The sequence below is a fragment of the Lepisosteus platostomus genome, chromosome 11, assembly GCF_059453375.1.
Source record: "Lepisosteus platostomus isolate fLepPlt1 chromosome 11, fLepPlt1.hap1, whole genome shotgun sequence".
NCBI lineage: Eukaryota > Metazoa > Chordata > Actinopteri > Semionotiformes > Lepisosteidae > Lepisosteus > Lepisosteus platostomus.
In genome coordinates this window covers 40,149,081-40,173,151 of record NC_142621.1, presented here as the reverse complement: position 1 = coordinate 40,173,151, position 24,071 = coordinate 40,149,081, and the positions used below count along the sequence as shown (strand labels likewise).

Genomic DNA, 24,071 nt, shown 5'->3' with positions numbered 1-24,071 from the left:
ATAGAGTCGACCACATCGGTAGCCTGTTCAGTGAATTCAAAAACCCTTTTCTTAAAAGGCACAGAAAGTATTTTACCAAATAGCTCCAAACATGGTAGTTTGAAACATGCAGGGAAGCCTAAGAAACTGTTTGCAGTGTTTCACGTATTAGGAGTGCTTTTTGTTTTAAATTCTCACATGTACACCATATTTTCTAATTTTTCATAACACCGCAATACTGTTATAAAGAATAAAACATATTCCTAGACAGGGTTTGGACAGAACTATCAAAACAAAAGACTACCAGCAGAAGTGGACTAATATGTGTTTGGCATGAGAGAATATTTTCAGAAGACATTAAAATATTAAAATATTATTTAGTATAACTGTGTTAAACGCATCAGCATGCTACTTTCATGCAGTATCATTTTGATTTTGATTTTGTTCTTGTCACCATCTTTATATGGCAGAAAATCAAAGAATAATCATTTAGTCAAAAAGCAATTGTTTAGAGAACAATAATTGAAATAAGAAAAAACAATCACTTAAACGAGCCAATGAAGCAAAAAAAAAATCTGCTGAACAATTGCAATCTGGCAAAGGAGATAAACTTTGTGATTAGATAAGCAGGAAAACTTTGCTCATCATAAGCCATGTGCATAGGAGCAGTGCGCTCAGAGGGCTGCAAGGAAGAAGCAGTGTGTGCAGCTGGCAGTGTGCTGATCATGGTGTCAATGCTGTCTGTGTGCTTCCTGCTGGTGTCTCTGGCCCTCAGAGCTCCACTGAGCAGCACTGCTCCCTGTTGTCGAAACAAGCTGCTGCTCATCTCTTTCGATGGCTTCCGATGGGATTATGACCAGGATGTGGACACGCCAAATTTGGACGCCATGGCACAGGATGGGATCAAAGCCACATATGCCACACCACCGTTCATCTCCATCACCAGCCCTTCACACTTCACTTTGATTACAGGTGACCTCTTTGCTTATTAAACCGTTTTCCTTTATCACCTAAATTCCCCAGGGGAACTCTTCTTTGTTGAGAAATGCTTATTGTAGTGGGGGTGGCATGGTGGTGGTTAGCATTGGTGTTAGCTGCATGGAGTTTTTATGTTTCTCTGTGTTTGCGTTCCTCCAAGTGCTCTGGTTTTATCCTGCAGTCATGTTTGCAGTCAAATATACTGGTAAGTTAACTGGCTTCTGAGAAAGTTGGCCCTGGTGAGAAAGTGTGTGTCTGAGTTTGTGTTTATCTGATGCTCAACAGACTGGACTGGCATCCTGTCCAGAGTTTATCCCACCATGCACCTGTTGCTTGCCAAGATTGGCTGCGACCCTCATTTGGATAAAGTGATTATAAAATGGATGGATGGATAGATAGATGGTTGCTTATTGTTGCAGTCATGAACTAATATTCCTCTTTTAACAACTGCCCTACAGCAAATAGCCATTGCCATATCTCCTAAGCTGTAAAATTTAGTACAATTTTACTTTTTTCAGGGAAGTATGTGGAGAACCATGGTGTGATTCACAACATGTGGTTTAACACAACCACTGGAGAGAAAAAGCCATACTACATGACTCAGTTTGTTAATGAATGGTGGGACAATGGCAGTGTACCTATCTGGATCACAGCACAAAGACAGGTAAAGAATGTGTACAGTATTGCTAAAAATGTCACAAAAAATCCTGTAAACTAAGCTTCAGATAATGCAATCTAGTCTAGTTTTGAACTAAAGTAATAGCGTATTGAAAGGGTACAAAGATCTCTTTCCTAATTTGAATAATTTAGGTGATTTCAGGATATGGTAGCTTTGGGAAAAAAGAAAACAAGATATTTTAGACAAACAAGAGTAATTTTACAAACTGTTCTGTTCTGTTAACAAGAGTGCTTGTTATGAAGAGCAAGCCAAGTTAAAATGGACCCTACCTCAGCTATCTTGATTTAGTTAAGTGTTCACGACAGGCTAGCTTGAAAAACAGGGTGAAGTGCCCTGTCATGGATTTATAGTTTAGAGGTTACACTTTCTATATCAGTGTTAGAATATTGCCGATGAATCATTGATACCTACTCTATGATGACGACGAGTTGCGAGTTAAAAGTTATCTACTGGACTATGATTTAATGACGTATATCAGCATTGCTTAAATGTTCAACTATCAGTTTTTCTAATAGAATTTAGTAGTTGAATGAATAGCACACTGGTAGCAATTACAAAACAACAGTCCTGACATGAGCAGAACTTCTGAAAAATGGGTTCTGACAAATGGTCCTTGCATGCATGAGAGAAAACATGTTTCTTCCAAAGCATCCTGAAAAATAGCATTGCCATGTCCTCTCTCTGTGTCTCACTCTGGCGATGTGCATGATGTCCTCCACCCAGGGTCTGAAGGCAGGTTCGCTCCATTTCCCTGGAACTGCTGCCACCTACCAGGGTGAGAAGGCCCATCTGAGTGAGGTGGAGCCACGTTTCTATGACTATTCCAATGAGACTCAATGGCGGGAGAACGTGGACAAGGTAATGGACTGGTTCACGGTGCAGCACCTGGACTTCGTGGCACTGTATTTCGGAGAGCCCGATAGCACCGGACACAAATACGGACCTGACTCCCCCCAGAGAAGGAACATGGTAAAGCAGGTCGACCGTACTGTGGGGTACATACGCAGCGTTGTTGACCAGCACAGCCTCACGGACAACCTTAACATCATCATCACTGCCGACCACGGAATGAGCACTGTCCACAGAGCACCAGTAGTCCAAGAGATCACCCTCTCCAAGATCCCAGGATTTTCCTTCAAGGACCTCCAGTTCCACATTGTGGATTACGGCCCTGCCAGCCTTCTGCTCCCCAAGGAAGGCCTGCTCGAAAAGGTCTATAATGCCCTGAAGAACGCACACCCAAAACTGCATGTGTATAAGAAGGAGGAAATGCCCAGTCGACTGCACTACTCAAAAAACTCCCGCATTCTGCCCCTGTTTCTATATGCAGATCCAGGATATGTCATAAATGGGGTGAGTATGCTAAAAATTCTTCTACCTTCTTCACACTGGCAACAACTTGTACAATTATAGTGCAAACATGAAGTTCTCAGATTAGCACCCACATCCATGCATTGCTTGCCTTTACTAACCTCTTTATAATTCCAACAGGAGGGCAGAGATTTTTCTTTGTTTGCATTATGAGTTTACAGTCTGAGACTGATAATGGAAAATTTTCATATCTCTCTGGGGCTCCTGGAAACTAAAGGGAGTGATTTTGTTTTCATCTCACTCCCAGTGGCAAGTGAAAACAGACTATTAATCCCGTAACAAGCAACTGCATTTTATCAACTCAGTCCCTGCTGGGATATAGCGAGGAAATCACCATACATTCATGCAAACACTATTCTGGGGTTTTCTTGAAATGACTAGTATGAAGTATTAAAAATAAGGGAGTCCCTGTTGTTTTGAAAAACCATACTGTATATGACTTTTTTCCTATCACTGTTATATAAGCGTTAATGTCTGGTAGAAAGCATAATCATCTTGGCTGCTTGCGTCTTTGAGGAAAAAATTACATATTTAGAAAAAGAAAACTATATGTTGATAAGATTGGATTGAAGGGTAACTATTGCCATCCCTAGTACTGATGTACTCTACATTAAAAAAGATTCCCTTAGGACAGAAGTACAATCAGGTGCTAGTTTTTTATATATACAACTGGTAAGCATGTGGACTGAGAAAAGGTTAAATTAAAAATAAAAATTATAGATCTGGGCTGAAAGCTCATATTGGGTGGTAGCACAGTCTGTACCAAAACCACTTTTCTTCCTAATTTATGTCAATGATCTAGATTCAGGTATAGCTGGTAAACTAGACAGGTTTAGTGGCCACACCAAAATAAGAGGAATAGCAGATGCTATTGAAGCAGGAAATAAAAATTCAAAAGATCTTGATAACATTCAAGAAATGCAGAGTATTATCTGTAGGTAGCAGAAATATTACTACAAATTCAAAATAGGAAGTGCAGTGTTTAAAGAGGCTGCTTATGAAAAAGCTGGAGATAATATGTTCACATCATTTATATCCTCTAAACAATGTGAGAAGGCAATAAAAAGGCAAATAAGTTAAAATGGTAGATTTTAAATCAAGGGATATACTGTCCAATGTACTAACAGAGTCTTATTCAGAATATTATGTACAATTTAAGTTACCATGTTATAGAAAATATCTTTCTGGTCTGCCATCAGTCCAGAAAATATATTAGCCACCAGATATATTCTGGGATTTAAGAGAATATCCTATACTCATAGACTGAAGAAGCTGAATCAGCTTAGTCTTAAACAGAGATAACTATGAGGGAATCTGTGAAAATCCTAATTCAAAATCATCAAAGGCATTGATAAAATTAACCCAGTGGACTTGGACAGAATGAAGAGTGAAACATGAACCAGAGGACACGTGTTTAAAATGAGAACAGGACGTCCGTGCACAAATGGCTGTGTGAGTATGGAACAAGCTACACAGCCATGTTACTGAAGATAATAGCCTGGTTTCCTTCATGAAATGGCTGGGTGAGATCCTTGGATTAATTAATAACTAGAAAATCGGGTATATGGACAAAATGTTCTTATAATAAAACATATAATGACTGCTTATAACTGATTTTAAGATGTTCAAGACTAAGCAATCTGTTTTCAAGTTTTGCATGGACAATTTACTCATTTGTTTTTCAACTATAGAGCATGATTCAGCTGAAGGAAAGTACTTTATTCTTAATAATGGCAAAAAACATAGTTTGTTTTTAAAGCAAATTACAATACAAGGACGGTTTTGGCAAATATACCAGAAAAAAAATACAATTAAAGGGAATCTCATTGAGAGTGCATCTGGTTTCTGTATCATTTTTCAATTGATTTGTTTAAACATAAACTACACTAAACCTATTTTCCAGTTTAACTTACAATCAGAAACACTCAAGGGACAAGAATATAAAATATAGACCTCAACATCAAGCTGTTTGCTGAAGTAAGCTGTTACTCAAAGTTTTCTTTTTAACCATGCTTTTAAATATAGTTTGTAATGTATGACAGTTAATGTTTATGTTTCCCTCACTGACTTCTGTGTAACAATATTTAACAGAGCCATACTACAGTATTCGATAGTGGGGATATATTTAATCTCTATTGTAGTAATAGCTGATAAAATTAAGCTAATTGTTCAGCGGGAAGGACAACAAAGAAAAATATCTCAATAATCCATATTTTCATCATTATGAAATCTGAACTGTTTTTTCAAATCAAGCATTAAATTAAGATGTGTCTAATCTGTTCTATTAACAGCTCATATATAGTATTCAACTAATTTAAAATGAAATTAATTCTTCTACTAATTGAAATAAACGTTAAATGTTTAAAATGCCGCTGTTGTAAACTCAGAAGGATTAAATTTTTAGTGAGACAGTATCGCCCTCTGCTGGTCATGATATGAACGTGTACTCCTATCAGATCATTACACAAAAAGCATGTGCAAAGTGATATTGTATTGGGGAAACTATAATTTCTAATCGGTTTAATTAAAATAAAAAGTAATAAAAGTAAACTAAAAATCTCAAAACGAAGGGTCCATTTACAGAAATAGCTCGATCTCTTACAAAAATGAGAAAAAATCGGCTCCTGCTTTTTCTTGTGCATTTTTACCTTGAATAAGCGCGCCTTCACACTGCATGCTCTTGAAGCAAATAACCAGCCTTTAAAATATATTTTTTAAGTTTTATAATAAGAATAGATTCCAAATACCATCTTACATATTCACGTTTGATTTATTTGGCAAGAAACATACAGACTGATCAATTCAATTAAGCGAGTGCCACTGACTACGGTGAGCAACGAATGTAAAAGTGATCTCTAAAGTAACGTATTTTTATTGTTGTTTCCTAAGTTGATTCCAGTACAGTTCAACAACGGGGAACATGGCTTTGACAATGACGCCATGGACATGAAGACAATTTTTCGGGCAGTAGGGCCAGACTTTAAGAAGAACCTAGAGGTGGAGCCCTTTGAAACTGTACATGTGTACGCACTGATGTGTCACTTGCTGCGCATTCAGCCCGAACCCAATGATGGGTCACTGGAGGTAACCCGGAACATACTGGAAACAAAAACAAATGAAGGTAAACAGCAAAACTGTAATTACTGTACACTACTGCCCACTGTATCGTCGTATTACTTCATTCATCTGTGTCAGCGACAAGTTTCAAAACCTTGGTCCACAGAGTCTGCCTGTTCTAGTATTTCAAAATGTAAAATATACAATTAAAGCCCCGATCAACATCAGCTGTTTTTTAAATGAAACGGGGCAAGGAAACCCAATTTGCACCCAGTTCCTTAGCTGGTATTGAGATAATAATATTATTATTAACATTAAAAATCCTTTTTACATTTAAGAACAAAGCTTTAGAAGAACATAGTAACAGATTAAAAATTAGTAGGTTGAAACCAATAACAACTTTTTTAGAAATTACCTGGATATAAATGTAATTCTATTAATCAAAGGGGGAGTAATTTGGGAAGAAGAATGCGCATCTACTATTATTACACATCAGTTACAGTAAAAGCTACTTTGTATTCTTCCTTTAATAGCACAGATGGGGCGGAGCGGTGGCTCTGTGGCTAAGGATCTGCGCCTGTGACCGGAAGGTTGCCGGTTCAAATCCCGTGGCCGGCAGAGGAATCCTACTCCGTTGGGCCCCTGAGCAAGGCCCTTAACCCCAACTGCTCCAGGGGCGCCGTACAATGGCAGACCCTGCGCTCTGACCCCAAGCTTCTCTCCCTGTCTCTGTCTGTGTCTCCCTGGAGAAAAAGCTGGGGTATGCGAAAAGACGCATTCCTAATGCAAGAAATTGTATAGGGCTAATAAAGAAACATTATTATTATTATTATTATTGTTTTTCCACACACATTTTAAGTAATACAACTTCGAGTTACTTAAGATGACAGTTTAGAACTTTCCTTTCTAAATTACACATAACAACAACAGAAGAGAAACCAAGTCAATCTGTAGGAAATTAATCCTGATCTGCAGCCCACAAACACGTTGCAGTATTTGTTTCTGCCCATCTGATAAGACCGCAATCTCTCAGATGGCTGTCAGCTCAACCACTTCACACAGTTTCAGAAGTCTGAGAAAAGATAAGACAAAGGCCAATTAACCCAGACAATTTACTTTAGACTTACATATAAAACTGAATAATCTTAGTATTTTTAGGTATAAAGTTAACAATCCAATAAAGAGTAATATATATAATTAACATGTTGCAACAAGAATTCATCAATTTATAAATTCCTTAAGAATTTCTTAACCTCAAGAACTAGCAATTCACTTTTCAGAGATGCGAACATCATAAACATTTTGCCTTGTTCCACCCTGACCATTCAATATTTTCCCTTTGTTATGCAGAAACAGTTCCAGGCTAATCTTCTTTTGGACATTTGCCCCATATTGTTTTAAGCAAATAGCCTTAAATCTGTATTTAGTGGTACAAAATCTAGCCACCTAGCTTTATGGATGTGCTGGGAAGAAGTTTGTGAATTGTTCCAACTTCAGGCTTTCTGAACTGAGCACTTGAATAAATGCCCCCCAAATAATAGGGTAAATACTCAGTTTAAGGTAAAAAAAGGTGTCTAAGATACCACCTTTATGTAAAAGGCTACACATTTAACTGTCAGCAGGTACCCTTTTAGGCACAGCTAGCACCTCTCACAGCATAATATTACCAGTTCATGTAAACTCACAAATTAATGGGAACCCAAATAAATAGCAATTATAATAAATCTCTTTAGAATCTCTATATTCTCCTAAAAGGCAAAATATGTATTTTAAATGCATTAGAAAATATAATGCTATTAATGCACTTTTACTCAAAGTCTCTCACTAAATAAATCTTGTTCATTTACCTCATCAAGAAAGAATTACTGTATATAAATTGTCTGGAGGACAGAGGGAAATGTTTGAACAACCCAAGATAAATCTGAATTAAGTGGCAATTATACTGTAAGATGAGACAAGGCAACCCATGTGTCTTTCAATCAGATAACTAATCATTGCTAAGTCATCTATATCTTATCTTTTTACAGCTTGATGAGTGTTTTTATGCTTTAACCAATGTTGTGAAAGGCATCTGCAATCCCAAAGAATAATGCTGTAAAACGTGTGTCATAAATGGGCACAGTAATGTATCTAATGGTCTAGAGGACATCTGTTGAAGATTGACAATGAGGACAATAAATAAGAGTTACTTCATCCCCACCACAGCGCCTACACACAGATGTATCCACAAATACATTTTTATAGGTACTGTTGACTGTGCCAACATTGTCTAACCCATTCAGATAAATTAATAAATAACCAGAAACCCTTAAAGATTTAGGATTGCTAAATGAGCACACTGGTCTGTAAACAGAGCACTTCATGAATCACATTAGGCTGGCTGTTACGTTGATCTAGGAAATGCCTCAAAACAATTATTGAGCAGAGGCATTTATCCGATGAACTAATCTACTGCAGCAGAAGCAAATTTGAATGCGGAGTAAAGTCATACTGTACTAATAACCCAAAACAGTAGTGATTTTAAACAGTGGTGCTACTGTCACCCAAATTTTTGTTTTGATATTTACTGCTGCTAACAGGTCTTTCTATTGTTCTCCTCTCTTATGTGTCTTGAAGGCTTTGGTGTCCTGACCCAGGTATTCATTGGTTTGACTGCAGCAGCAGGGTTCCTGGTGGTGGTGTTTGTCATCATCACTGTCCACACTGTACACAAACGGAGAAAGAGCCAACACAGGTACAAACAGCGACTTTCTGCAGCTTTTGTTCTGCTAAGTTCTCTCTTTGCCTTGTCAGAAAACAAAAAACCACCACAGCTCTTTTCCTAACCATTTAGTGTGTTAAAACAAAACTTGTGTTGGTTCTAACAGACAGAATATCGTTTATTGTGAATACAGAAAGCATGGTGCAGCATAAACCTTGGCTTGATGAAGAAACATAAGAATCTCATCTGAACAGGAGAAGTGATGGGGTACCCAGAATCCATCATTTAAAAAATCAAATCACTATCATAGGTCTCAAGAATGCAAAAAGTACATTAATGGGAACCCACATAGATAATGGGATAAACAGACTAAAAGGTGTCTTGGCATACGCACAAGAAAGCCAATCAGTTCTTGTAAATGAGTTTCAGCTGTGACAAAGATTTATAAAGAAAATGTAGTTTCTCTTTGGGACCAGTAGCTTTCCGTGGCTTAATGTGAGTTTAGGTGTTTTGTGGAAGATGAATACTGTGGTGGTCAAAAATACTTTCAAACACAGGCTACCTTTGTTCCACTAATGCGGTGAGAAAGTCTGCAGGTTCACTTATGACAGCAGCTAGTTTGTTCTAACAAATTTCACACAACTGTCGTGCAGAGAAGGATAGTCTGTGTGCAGGTTTGTCTCGCTAGATAGCAGGTTCAAAGCAAGACCAGTATTTGTTGCAGGACTTCTACCGCAGACAGCAAAAAAATATTTTTTGCACTTCTTTCATTTTGTCTTTTGTGAAAACGTCTCTGGACACCATACACCATATAAGAACGATAACATTGGTGGTGGCGGGGGGGCATTTCCTAGCTTATTACAAGATTCATTAAATCTTTTACCCTTACCTTCCTAATTCACTCCTTGTCTTTTTACTGGAACAAACAAACTCTGAAAAATTAAAAAAACAAATACCTACCCTCTAAACCCATACTTGGACATGTCCTAGAGCCACAGTACCTAAAAGTGCCCATAAATTCAATTAAATTTCTCTTAACTGAGGAGTATTGGCCTGAGATGGCTGTGTCACGAACATGAAAATGCAATAATAAGAAGTTGCGACTTCTTCTTTGTATTTGATAATATGACTCATTCATAGTAACACAATCAGCAAAGCATCACATGAGCACTTTCAGTACACATACAGGTATTTTTCAAGAACATTCAAAATATTCAATGACAAAACTTATCACATTAGAATTTGCCAGGTTTCCCGAGAAATACACTATATTAATACAAGCAAGTTAGATGGCCTATTATATGGCGCAAAGAAATAATTGAATTGCTTCACACGTACTGTAAGTAAAACTGTGGGGACAATGTGTTTACGGACAAAGACAATGGACACTGAAGTCAGTGCAGCTGTATACTGTACCACATTCTTTGAATCCTGTTTTTTTTTTTACAGATTCAAGGAGAATGGTCTAGATGAAAAATGCCACAAGACAAAACAATCAAGATTTTGATAGTGCTGTTTAGAATATGAAGAGCACCACATCTGACCTTGTGAAAACTACTGATGAACATGCTAGCAAACTTCAGTGAGACCTCCATTTCACAACAGGACACCAAGAACAAATGTTGCCTCCTATGTACTTTATGAGTTCATAAGTTAGCTATGCCAGGTTTTACTGTATATGCTCTTGTTATCTTCTTCATCTAAGAAGCTTTGTGTTATTTAAGAACATAAGTAATTTATGCCTTGGACACAGTTGACATTTTGCATCATCATATAGAAAACCTTATGTAGATAAGGGATCACATCTTATCAAGCCAATGAATTGTGATTCAGTCCTATTGAATAATAGCTTTAACTAATTCAGCAAAAAAAAATTCCATACAATGCCTAATAATAGCATTACCTTGCAAACTGGAGGCCTTTCTAAAAACATTGAGAGGTAATATTCATGTTGGCTTTTGATAACGAAATTGCAGACCATGGAAAGCATCACAAAACAAGCATATTATTCTTAAACAGTACAAAGAAGTGTTGTGACGGATATTTGGATGTGCGTCACTTTATTTTTATTGAATTATTTAATGTTTTTTTCTTGCAAAGCTGGCTTAACTTCAGATTCATTGAGTATCATGAACAGGAAATTTAATGAACAGAAAACCCTTTTACACGGACAACGGATCACTCATGAAAAATGAACAAAACAATAAATGAAGAAACACATTTTAAAAACTCCACCAACTTTCATACACAATGAAAGGCGCCACAAACCTGAATTTACAGTATTTGCTGAATCATACCATCACAGACATAATTCTCTTGAATTTGTACTAATCTTGACTGCCATTTCAAAAACAAATTCTCAGGATTTTGCAAACAGAAGAAATGTTTACTACAGATTTAAAGAAAGTATCTCTTTTTTCTATTTTCTTCATACAAAACTGTAAAAAACTGAAAGCTTTTAAATAGGTTTACCTTTCATAAAGGGACAATATTAAATTAATTTTAAAACGAATCTCAGGAATATTCTAAAAAGTGGCAAGGCAAACAAATGACATTAAACTGCTATTTTTCACATAATATTCCAACAGCAGTAAAATAAATAAAATATTTTAATTTTGCTATAAAGTGTGTGAATTAGTCTTCATTACCATGGTGCCAAAACCCATGAAGGAGTAATAATCTGTAAAGAAGCACTACAGCTTGTCATGAGAAAAGTTCATTAAGTAGTTTCTAGTGGAAAGGAATTAATAAATGCAATAAGTGATGATAAAAGTATCCGCACAGTACTGAAAAAGTGTCATTAAACATGAGAAGGAATGACAAATTTCACATTAAATGGTCTTGTGAGCCATTGAAAATTTCTAACATGTTAATGGATACTTTAGATCACAGTAAACAGGACATAACAGATACAGTAACTACAGGATGTATAGAAGAACTGTATTTGTGAAGTATGCGGCTGAATAACACTGTTGATTTTGTGTGCTCATTTTACTATATATTATAAATGCATTATACTGTAGGTGTCATGTACATGTGTAATATTACATACCTATTTAGTTTTTACACGTGAATATTTTAGATGGTCTTTTATCTATCCGCTATAAAATTGGTTCTATTCAAAACTCCCATTTACTTGATAATATACAGTATCAACTTAACAGAAACAGCATTTCACATACAATAAAAAGATATTGCTTTCTATTTTAACGTTATATAACACTACAATTTTGCTGAATGCAGGAAAGAAGAAAGTTACTATGCATCTCCGATAAACATCACGAACAGGGAAACACAAAGCAGAGCACACAAGTGGAAATCATGTGGAGTATGGGACGAGCTACCCAGCCATGTTGTTAAAGCCGATATCCTGGTTGGCTTGATGAGATCGTCGGGTCAACTAGCTACTTACTATCAACCTAGCGAGATTACTTCTCGTTTGTTATCCTTTCTTATTGTCTTAACATAAAGAACAAGTGATCCCATTTTCACCCAGTGAGTGGCACTAAAATCAATCAAGGCTCAACGTATTTTAACAATTATTATAGGAACTATCGGTCAACATTTGTTTTAGCTTAACTTTTGAACGCAGGAAAAGTTTCTGTTGTTTACCAATCGATCTTAAAATAAGTTGTTAATTGTAAGTTACAAAACACATGCAAAACTGTTCTCAGTAGTTCCAGTAGTAGGCTTATACATAATAATTACAATAAAACCTCGCGCATTTTTCCGAATAGTTTTGTTTCAAGTCACTAAACATGCTAAACGTTCAACCAAGTTATTTATTTTACACACGTTTTTAAAATAAATGTAAAGTCCCATAATCTGTATATTACATTAAAAATGTGTTTAAAACGCTGTGTTGCTACGTCCTTTTAATTCCGTTTTAAGTAAAGCCGTATAATTATCGGCAGCAGCGAATAACCCAAGATAGGCATATTCTTTGTGGTTCTGCTCTTGGTTGCAATTAAAAGGATTTCAAACTGCAAACAGCCCTACACTTTGAACCCAATTTAATTATGAGGCTGACCTAAAACAACATGCATGTCTATACAAGTGCGTAAAGGCAAAGGCCAAAAACATAATCCGTCCTCTCCAAAAATCAAAATCTCTCAAATTCGATTGGCCGAATTAAAGATTTCAGGTACAGAAAAAACTACAAGAAAAACAAACAAAAAGTGACGTCTAACTCAAAACGTTTTCTACAAGGAAAACGGTACGGTGCGGGCAAAGGGACAATCTTCATGCTTGTTTTCTTTCCGCCCTCTTTTTTTCTTCTCGTTTAATGAAAGAGGTATAGTACTGCAGTAGCCATGGAGGAGTTGAGCGCCGTGGGAGAACAGGTTTTTGATGCTGAATGCATCCTTAACAAAAGGCTCAGAAAGGTTAGAATTCGGCGAAGACGATACTTCAGATTCGAAAATACTGGCTCGACGAAGGATTGCGGCGATCCGCTGACATTTTCACTCTTTATTTTTGCAGGGAAAGTTGGAGTATCTGGTGAAGTGGAGGGGGTGGTCATCTAAGTAAGTGCTCGCTGCTAGAGGCTCGAACAATGAAAACAACAACAACGTGTCGCTTGTTGCTCCTCCAGAGCTCTAAGTTGCTTCTCGTTGTAAAAGACTTTGTCTAGATGAGCAGTAGAAAAACATTGCAAGACAAAAAAGATCTCACGATGTGTTTCTGTAGTTAGATTTTCATTAAAGCTGTGAGCACAAGTTTAAGCTAGAACCGTAAAAAAGTAACCGTTCATTCAACAAAACACGAACACAACTGGTCGGCATTTGAGCTTTTTCTAACCAAATAAGTACCTCCAGTTAAATCAACAATTCTACTTCGATTGCGCCGTATTTGTCCTATATTATGTTTATCCTTTTAACGTCTTTTTGAAATGCGTTTTGAGGCATGTTATTGATCGAATTGGACTGTCTTGGTTGTTGTTTTGTCAATAATGTATAAGTTAAAATAGTGCTGTCTGTATATTTAGCTTTTCTTTATCTAAAATTCGCTATTTTTTATTACATCTCGTGTGATAAACTGAATTTATTTCTGGAGGGAAAACGCAGAGTTGATTTGAATAAAAACCGTTATTGATGGCAATACGTATATACAATACCTATGCCTGAGCTCTTGCACATGCCCCAGCATGAACAATTCAGATTTAAATGTTTTTTTTAATCGGATTTGTATATTTTGACCCTCTCGATCTAAATGTCGTGCACCTTATTAACAATGTTATAATGGGAGAAAAATATATACACTCTTTGGGGGGGCGGGGGAACGAGTTGATATTTTAGAGAAAGCAAATTAAAAATGTTGTACTTAAGGAACACTGTCCAATATTGCAGACGCAGCTGCCCTACCAAATATCTCTGGGCTTTCTTTACTTGTGCATGTTCCCATTTCACTGCCCTGTCCCCCTCATCTATTCTCTCACATTGTTGCTGCTAATCCTCCATCGATGGGACCTTGCCCGTCTGGCCCCTCTATTCACTTCGAGGTGTAGCCTTCCTCTTTCTTACGTGTTCCGTTTCCTCTGCAGTAATACCGTGTTACTGGATCTGAGAGTGATCAATGTGATCAGATCAGTTTTAATGTTCATCTTATGTGTTTTTCCATGACATCATTTGTTCACATTTTAATTCGGTTGCATGCCACCTTTGATATAAAGTATCACATTTCGTAAGGATTAACCAACAATTTAACTTTAATGTGAATGGGAGTTTTTTTGTGCGTTTGTGAAATGCTAGTCACTTTGAAGCTCTGCTTCCCTCTTGTCTAAAGTTTCCTCTTTAATCTGACGTTCAATCCAGTGGGTCTGTTTGTTCCTGTTGAATCCCTGTTGTGTTACTTCGTTCTTGCTTTCTCATGTAAACACTTTAATATTAGTTTAGATTTATGTTCAAATAAATAATGAGAGTTATGAGAAGCGACTGACATCATGAAGTTTAAGCAGTGAATATACACCTGCCCTTTCTCTTTATATTTAGACTTTATTATTCAAATATAATTTAAAGTTCATCCTAACAGAACACTTAGAACCAAAATACATTCTAATTAACTAACATATGTAATCTAGACGTAAAATGTCTAGACATCTGTATTATGTGTAACATGTTTTAGATAACATGTTTTATGTGTAAAAAAAATAACTTAATTTAGGTAAAATATAAAGTGACCGTAAAGCAGTATTTCATTGGTAATACTTTAAGACATTAAAAACAATATTCTTAATAAAAAACAAATGATTTTTAATGTCTCAGTTTAAGCTGATCATTATTTTTTTGTATAATGGTTGGTAGACTGTTCATACAGAAATGTCTTGCTCTGTATCACAGTTCTGTAATTACATTACAGCTATAGTTTTCCTTTGCTCATTTACATAGCAAGTGCAGTGAAGACTATTCGTTTATATTAACTGCAGTGAAGCCAAGTCAAAATGAAAGTGTGTGGGTTTTATAGACTTAAAACTCACCACCTTCTCTTGGTTCAGAGTTTCCCTTTGATGTGATGTTGTAAATCTAGCCTTTTATAGCTCTTTGAATACTAAAAAAATCTTGTTGGCGATGACGTTAGAATTTCATTTTAAATTTTCAAAGTAAGAATTGTAATGCATAGACACTCATTAATCTGGGATTACACTGTAAAATAGCACTAAAGACATTGCACAAATCAGAGTTAAGAGCTAAACTTGTTACTAAAACTGGGCAACTAACAAAGCTCAGTCAGGAATGTATCAAAGAATTCCAATTCTTTGGCAGTCAGAGTATTCAAATATTTAATTTAAAGCGCTGACATTTACAATTTCCGTCTTTCGGATGAGACGTTAAACCGAGGTCCTGACTCTTAGTGGTCATTAAAGACCCCCGGGCATTTCTCGATAAGAGTAGGAAGTTATCCGGGTGTCCGGCCCAAATCCCCCCCCCCCCCCCCGGCCTTTACCGTGGACTCCAAATTGTCCTCATGTATGATTGGCTTGCACTTGCCCTGTGATCGACTGGCGCCCCGTCCCTGCCTTGCGCTCGTTGCTTACTGGGTAGGCTCCAGCTTCCCGCGTATGGTATGAAGCGGTTTGGCAAAGGACATGGCATTTACAATTTAAAGTTACAACCAAATGACCCAAGACCCCCCGTCCACACACACACACACAAACACACACACACACACACACACACAAATACATTAAATTACAATTTTTTGGAGCACTTCTTTACCAGACATATATTATTATTTTTCAGTGTCACTGGATTTCATGACTGGAAGTTTTTTTTTTAAATTTATTTCAGACACAATAGCTGGGAGCCTGAGGAGAACATCCTTGATCCAAGACTGCTGGCTGCATTTCATAAGAGGTGAGTAACTGCTGGAGCTTCAAAGCAAGGGGTCTGTGCCATAGAGCTATTAAACATCTTGTGTATGAACAAATGTACAGGAAAGCTGTGCCCTGTAGTGAAAGACAATAAAGATGGAGTAGCATCCAATTCATCGTTAATGGTTTAATATATCATTTTGGATTTTTTTTTCTCTTCTGCGAATAACCAGGTAGTTTAAATACCAGGTCCAGATTTCTCCACAATTTAAATACCGAGAACAATTTCTCCCTGGCAGAAAGTTCAGACTGCTTTGACTTTCACTATATGATTTACAGGGAGTGCCATGGGACTGACCTGGCAATGGTATGAATTGGCAGCGTATGCAATGCAACACAAGATTTTGAGTAATTGTTATTTTCACCACCCTTCAACGATTGTTTAAATGCAACAGTGTGTTCTGTACCATTGTACATATATGCTGTTGCGTCCTCATACTTGGAGTTACTTTAACGTGTAATGTTTAGGTTATGAAACTTTTTTTCTTCCACTGCATCTGCTGTAGAACAAACGATGACATAAGTTTCAAAACAATGCCTGAAATCAAATAGTGGAATTGACTTTGCTATGTAAAAGCTTTGTTTAGATACTGCAGGTGTAAGTAAATATCTTGTTTTACATGTAACATGGACAATGTTAGTGAACAGGAAGAGAAAAAAAACATAAAACAGATTACAATTGGCAACGATTTATGATTGTATAATCTGGTTCTCTGTTCATGGTTATTTACCAATTACTCTGAAGAGCACTGCAGGTAGTTAGTTTTTAATTTAATTGCGAGATATTTCACAACATTATGACACAGAGTCTTAATTCTGATACACAGAATTGGTCACTCAATGCTGATTATCGCTGGTCACGTTATGTTAGGGCCTATGTAATATGGCTTAAACACATAGATCTCCACAAGTTACCTGTTTGTGAAAAAACTAAAGTTGCACAGTAGTGAAACAAACTGTGCAAGACTAGATGTGATTTCAAGTGGAAAAGGTGAAGGCGGTGATACAGGAAAAGAGCTTTAGAAAACTATGAAAGTAGTGGCTGAACTACCCACAATATGAAACATAGAGGGGTATATTTTTCCTACTCTAATTTTTTTTTTTCCATTGCACACAGGAAACCTAATCATACACACAAAAGCAGCTTGGGTATTTAACTAAAGAATTAGTTTCCTGAGGGTTGCATTTGCTATTCCCTGTGTGGGTTTAAAGTTTTTTGTTCACGTATTAGAAAGTTAGTTCTGCTTTGAGGCTTGAATTTTGATTAAATAAAAAAAAAAACTGTTAATGTCAATAATTTATCCCCTGTGCCAAACATAACCAGTACCTTTTGTCAGTACTTCTTGAGCTCAGTCTAAACTGACAGCTGTTGCTCCTTTTAAAAAGAGTACCTGTTTATAGTGAATGTCTTTTCTTCATCACCAGGGAACAGGAAAAGGAAATTTTATTCCGCAAAAGAGGAAAAAGGCCCAGGGGAAGGCCACGGAAAAACATGGTGAGTATAATTTATTTCTGACATTAGGGACAGTATCGACAACCTAAATATCTAGTGGATTTGAATAGGATGTAACCACAGACATCCTGCGGAGGACTTAAAATGGAGAACTTAAAATGATAAAATAACTTGGCTCATTTGCTCAATTCCTCAAAGGCAAATTAGTGAAATTGAGGTTTAGGGGTAAGATTAATTTTACAAGTAATATCTGTATTAGGCCATTACGAAATAATAAAGGTGTTCAAACAAGTTCAAATTCCTGAGTCCGTTCTAATCGGATGGAGTGTCCTACCAGGATTTCTAATGAGTGTCCCCTCGCCTGTCTCGTATGGTTTAGGAAGCATCGGCTCCTGTAGTAGCAAAATCAAGCAGCTCTTCCTCGTCATCATCTTCATCAAGTTCGTCTTCGTCCTCTTCCTCTTCGTCCTCTTCGACGTCCTCCTCTGATGAAGACAATGACCCCGAGACAAAGCCGGGTCCGCGGAGCCGTGAACTCCACCCAGTGCCACAGAAGAAAGCTCAGATACTTGTTGCAAAGCCAGAGCCAGTGAAGAAGAAAAGAGGAAGGAAAGCCCTCCCCCCAGAGCTGAAGGCACTTAGACAGAGCAAGAGTCCCCGCAAGGCTTTAAAGACAGCCGCTAAAGACTCTCCTGTCGAGCCAAAAGTTGGCATCAAGAAGCCACTTCAGCCAGCTAGCTTCACTTACACAGGATTGAGCAGAGGTACAAGGGACTTTATCTCTGGCAGTTCTCAAGGCGGGGGCTCTTTCACACAAGGCAGCTCTGTGAAAAGCTCTTTGAATACAACTGGAGCCAACCGGCCTGTGGCCACAGCCAGCCCTTCCCTTGGCAGACTGGCTACAAACAAGAATGCTTCAGACTTCAAACTGTCTGTTTCTGACGTAGGTAGTAGCGCAGGGTTAGACTCGAAAAGTGCTGCCTCCAAGTCCTCTGGAGTTGCGGCACTTAATTTACACAATTCAAAACTATCCAGCAGCAATCAGGGTGCCCCCCAGACACCTCTCGGATCTCCAAATGGGCAGAAGAAGCAAGAGGGGCCTGGGCAGAATCCCGTGGCACGGCTCTCGAGCAGCAAGCCAGCTGCTGTACCCTCCCCTTCGAAAGGCAGCACCAACCAGGCACTAAGCCTGCAGGCACTAAACCTACAGAGTGTGAACAAGACGGCGCAGAGCAGCACCCCCTCAGGGAATGGCACCACTCAGGGATCAAGCCTGAAGAACACAGGAAGTCCAATCAGAAAAACTATGGGTAGTACCGCTCGGCATACAAACAGCTCAGGACAAAATGTCCCAACTACAGGGAACCAGCATCCTGTACCAAGAAACAGCCAGCCTGGAGGAGATGCTGGAAAGCTTGAAGAAAACAGTAACAAGGGTCCAGTTGAAGGTGAAAAGCAGAACAAAAGGACTGGGAAAGTGGACAAGAGCTTTTCTCAGAATAACCAGTCAGCAGATGGTGGAAGCAACAAGCCAAGGCAAGAGAGGACATCTTCGAAGGACAGCGGCAAACCTACAAAGGTCCTGAGCGAGATGAGCACTGGGGAGGATGAGACCAGTTCCGACTCAGACCAGGATTCCCACTTCTCCAGTAACAGGCAGAACATGTCTATTTCTGTGCAGACCAGCCAGGACTGGAAGCCCACACGCAGCCTGATTGAGCATGTCTTCGTCACTGATGTCACAGCTAACTTGGTCACTGTGACAGTCAAGGAGTCCCCAACCAGTGTTGGGTTTTTTAACATCCGGCATTACTGAATATGCTGATTGGCACCTCTTCACCATTGTCTTTATTAAACTGGAAATACCCTACCTAGGCATGGGGATGTTAAGCAAGAACAGAACATGAATTTAGGGGAGGAGATAAGCTATAAGGTCACAATAGAAGAGGCCTTTTGACCCACCTAGCCTGTTTGCTGTAGTGGTGACAAATCTAAGTATTAATAATTTTATTTGTGAGCTTTTCCATCTTGTGCTTTGCACTTTTTGTTTATAGTATTCATCTCTTCATCCTTTTTACTGATAGAGAACAAAGGGAAATTAAGAATCAAATTATTTTTCCAAGGCAGACCTGTAGTTCCCAAAAGTCCTTCTTTGATACATTTTTGAGAATTCCCAGAAATGCTTAAAACATTTTTCTGTGTTGTGATCTCAAGTATTCAGATGTTTCGGAAGTAATTAAGGTTCCTTTTCCAATTATTCTAGATATTTTTCTTCCAAATGTCTTTTAATACTGCTCTTTCCTAAAATCCCTTTTTAAGCTTATATATGCTCTTCCCGCTGTTTGTAATGATTCAAAAGGAAATTACACCAGCCCAAAAAGTTTGCAAATAATTTTAAAACTCAAATTAATTGATTAAAAAACACTACTAACCTGAAGTAGACCTTAATAATTCAACCTAAATACATTGCGATGGCTTGTAGGTTGCATGCAAACATTTTTTAAAACTTTGTAAAACAGTCAAATGTTCTACAGAATGTTTATAAAGTGCATTTTTCTGGAAGAGTCAGTTGCTTCTAACTTTTGCAGACTCCCGATTTTTTGTTCCTTCTGCTGGAAAGACAGTTTGACCACAGGCTTAAAGGTTTGTGTTGATCTGATAGGTTACATTTAGAAATTTTTTTTCAGATTATGTTTTCAATTTAGAAATGTGTGTGTTTGTAGGAGTCCTTGAAAGCCTGGATTCACCTGCAGCTCTTCTTGAAAACACCTTATCCTGATGACCAATGTTACTACAGAAATCCTGGACCCAGAATATCTGATTAAAATCTGCCAAATCCTTAAAATTCATGAATGAATTAGAAAACGAAACAAACATCTACAAATCATTTTATGCAAATTCCAGTCTGCTTCCAAAACCCTCTGTAAACCTGAACCTTGAAATATATGCATCTATACCTTTGTGTCACTATTACACAGTTTGCGTGAACTTTTTATGCTTTATTCCTTGGGTCTGTAAGTAAACAAAAGCTCTTCAATGTATCCTGACAAAGTGATACTTCTTTCAAACATGTGACAAGATAAGGAACCTGTTTATTCTTGGAGTAGTCTTGGAATAGAATGAAATGTCTGGTAACTGTTTGATTTCAAATTTCTGTGAGACTATCACGCTTCTCATCAGCCCTGGATGATGTTTTTTCTCAGATTTTGGGGCATTTGTTCATTCCAGAACTTGCCTTTTACACCCCAGGGACCACCAGTATTGTCTTATAACTGGTAATATTTAAACTGAACAAGAGCACAAACTTCTCAGAGTATTTGAAGCAGTGGTTTTGTTCTTGTCGTGTGATGGTGGTGTTGAAAACATTTTCTAGATCAGACTGCTGTACCAATGAACAAAATGTTGGTAGTTAAGTCTAAAACACAACCAAACCAACAAACAAGATTACCAAAAACTTGATTGGTTTTAAATGTCCTCTGTCTTCAAGAGTTTCACAAATATTAGCATAAGCCTGGAGAAACAGCATTGCTGGAAATATTTGTCAAAGCAATGTATTAGTTACCTATTCTCTACACTCTTATTTAAAGACAAGGAAGGACATTGACTACAATCGCTTGTTTTTTTACCTTTTCAAGGTGCTTTACAACTCAGTCTTGCTGGATACTTTCCTCATCTATTCCTGCAAAAGTGGAAAGGTCACATGGGCATTCTAAAGAACAGTGGGACTACAAAGAAAATCTCTTGATACAAAACAAGATGCACGTCTTTTCCTTTCCTAACTGTGGTGAAAGGCCATTAGAGACTTTTTTATTGCAAAGTTTGAAATGGTGTGAACTCTGTTCTCACATACATACTGTACACAAGGATACAGTGTATCTGCTACATTGGAGTATATGTGGAATATTTGGAAAAGGGAAATGTCGGGGGAAACTGAACACCTTTGGCAGACTGTGGGATTTTTTAAATGTGAACAATCCATTTGAGCTTAAAACGCAACAAAATGCTAAACAGGTATACATTTCAATGGACCTTCAATGTTACTATCATTTTGCATGACAAGCTTTTGTTAAGTGCTTTTTGGCACTTCCTTTCCATACTTAATGTATTAGCAAGCTTTTGTAAAGCAAATTATGTTGAGCAGTTCATGAAATCTCTCACATAAACACACTTTCTGTAAGCATCTGTCTCAAAATGTGATTTACCTTTTAAGTTTTAAATAATTGAGACAAGAGTGCAGAAACAATGGCTGGGTAACTTAAAGGAGTGGACAGATGTAGCATTTAAATGACAGCAGAATTAGAAAAGAGAGATTTCTTAACTGTCTCCTCATAATTCTTCATGACCAAAATTTTATGCACAAATGTGTAACATTAGTACTGTAATATATACTAAACCCTGTTTCTAGGCCGAACAGGGAAATAAAAAATGTACAGTGTTGTATTTTTTTATGTTGACACAATGGCCTTTTACTCTATTGACATGATGTAATCAGTGAGGTGCATAGTAGACATGTGCCTTGATTATGAAGAAAATGTGTATGCATGTCATATAAAGCACCTATAGTAAATCACAATTTAGAAGGTTACAAATAGATTAGGATTATAACTATCAGTATTGGTATAAGGCTGTTAAAATAGATTTTTTTGTCTTTTTACGTGCTATAAGGAGCATACAGTTGGGATTAATGTGATGTAGATGGAGGAGCTTTACAGACATTTGTGCATGAAAGAGAAATTACTTTGAATGTGAATGCAATTGTGAGAACAATTTAGCATTGTTAGAACAGCTTGCTATTCTTCAGCGATTGCAAGCAAACTATCTCAAATTTGATAAGGGGATTGAAACTGCAGTCGGTCAATCAGGCCCTATTTTGTATTTCATCTCTGCTACACACTGAAGGACAGTGTTACTGAAAACAGCATTTAGAAAAAGTCATGTATTAAATGCAGTTGTAAAGTGTATATATGGGGTGGGGGATAGTAATGGAAAACAATAGAATTGAATACAAAAATCCAGAACCATTCATTCAGGAGAACGATGTGACTGAATCCCTGTTTATAAAAGTAGATAAAGTTAGCTGTCTTTCATACATTAAGTAATTGGTTGAACAGAAAAATCATAAAAAAGAACACAGAAAACAGCCTCTGCACCACAATTCAGCTGACACCTCTTGAAATTGTAACTAGGATAAGTCTACATTCAAGTGTGTATCATCTTGAGTTCTGTGTACAGAATGTAACCAGTTTTACAGTGATGCACCAGCTAATGATAAGTAGCAGACTATAGAATATTAGTCTTTCTGCAGCTCACGGGTGGGGAAATAGTGATGCAGGAAATGTGTTGAACTCATCTAGCTACAATTTCTTTATTCTGTCGAAAACTAATCCGACAGCCTCAATGCAAAGCAGAGTAAGGAAATGATGCCACTCCATTTCTTGTCAGAGAATCGAGTTTTTGCCAGCAGGCACTCGGAAAGTGATGATGTCTTTGCTTAGCTGTAAATACAGATGTGACAATAGGCTTCAGAGTCAGCAAACCTTACATATGTACAACAGATATGCTGACTACCAGGTTTGATGAGCTTTTACATTTCTTGAAAGTCCATGTATGGATAAATGTATAAAACTGGAAAAGTATTATTACAGTTCTGACAAACTGAACACAAAGCAGAGTTGCTTCACCATCTATCCTAAGGGGTGGTGTTAATATTGTTTAGGAGATACAGATCACTTTGCTCCTTGTTGCTTTACCACAAGGGGACTCGGGAGATCTGTAACTCAGCAGCAGGTCTTCAATTTGCAGTTGGTGAAACTGTAATAACCAAGGAAGATGTAGAAAGCAGGAATGTTTGTTTAGGGTTTTGGATTGTAAAATAAAACTGGGACTGTAGCAAAATCTTTGCAAATGTGGGTTTGGTGCAAAGGTTGTTATTCTGGTCGACCCGCTATCTCATACATGTAGGAAGGGCAAAAGAGCGAGAACATCAGTATAACCTGAACCACAGAAACTGTGAAACGTTGCTTATATGAGCTGCAGGAGTTCTGGATGCATAATCACCTAAGCCTGCAAAGAGACTGGAGTTATAAATCTGCAGGTCTGATAGATGTTTCAGTTCACGTTTGTACCTGCCTTTTCTAGAGGTGCTTCTTCTCCATTAAGTTTATGTTTAGAGTGAAGACTGTATCTAGACACTATTTATTTGAAAAAGAATAGCAAGGTGCTTCAGGTCTTTTTATTGTTCAATATTTTTATTAACCTTAATAAATAGTACTTTCATAAGTGGGTTTCTCTCTTTGTGTGATTTGAAGTGTGCTGTGTTGTAACATCTACTCATATTAATAGGTATTCTAGTATTAAGTCTGACGTCGCATTGAATTGCAGATATCAGTTTGACAATGCGTATTTTATAACCCCCCCATTACCTTAAAATGCATGTTTCATTATGATCACTTATCAGAATGTTCATATACATTTCCCAAGCCAT

At 37.4% G+C, this 24,071-nt stretch overlaps 2 protein-coding genes across 2 annotated transcripts; both read left to right on the top strand.

Annotated features, from left to right (window-relative positions):
* The first annotated feature begins 657 nt into the window (after positions 1-657).
* LOC148652661 (ectonucleotide pyrophosphatase/phosphodiesterase family member 7-like) lies at positions 658-11,390 on the top strand. Its single transcript, XM_088599657.1, has 6 exons — positions 658-951; positions 1,476-1,621; positions 2,360-2,989; positions 5,897-6,128; positions 8,681-8,798; positions 10,215-11,390. Exons 1-6 carry the CDS (start codon positions 705-707, stop codon positions 10,270-10,272), a joined length of 1,431 nt encoding a protein of 476 aa, XP_088455783.1. The 5' UTR covers positions 658-704; the 3' UTR covers positions 10,273-11,390.
* Positions 11,391-13,012: 1,622 nt separating this feature from the next.
* cbx2 (chromobox homolog 2 (Drosophila Pc class)) lies at positions 13,013-23,866 on the top strand. Its single transcript, XM_088599656.1, has 5 exons — positions 13,013-13,150; positions 13,248-13,291; positions 16,052-16,117; positions 17,560-17,629; positions 17,967-23,866. Exons 1-5 carry the CDS (start codon positions 13,079-13,081, stop codon positions 19,401-19,403), a joined length of 1,689 nt encoding a protein of 562 aa, XP_088455782.1. The 5' UTR covers positions 13,013-13,078; the 3' UTR covers positions 19,404-23,866.
* The last annotated feature ends 205 nt before the right edge of the window (positions 23,867-24,071 follow it).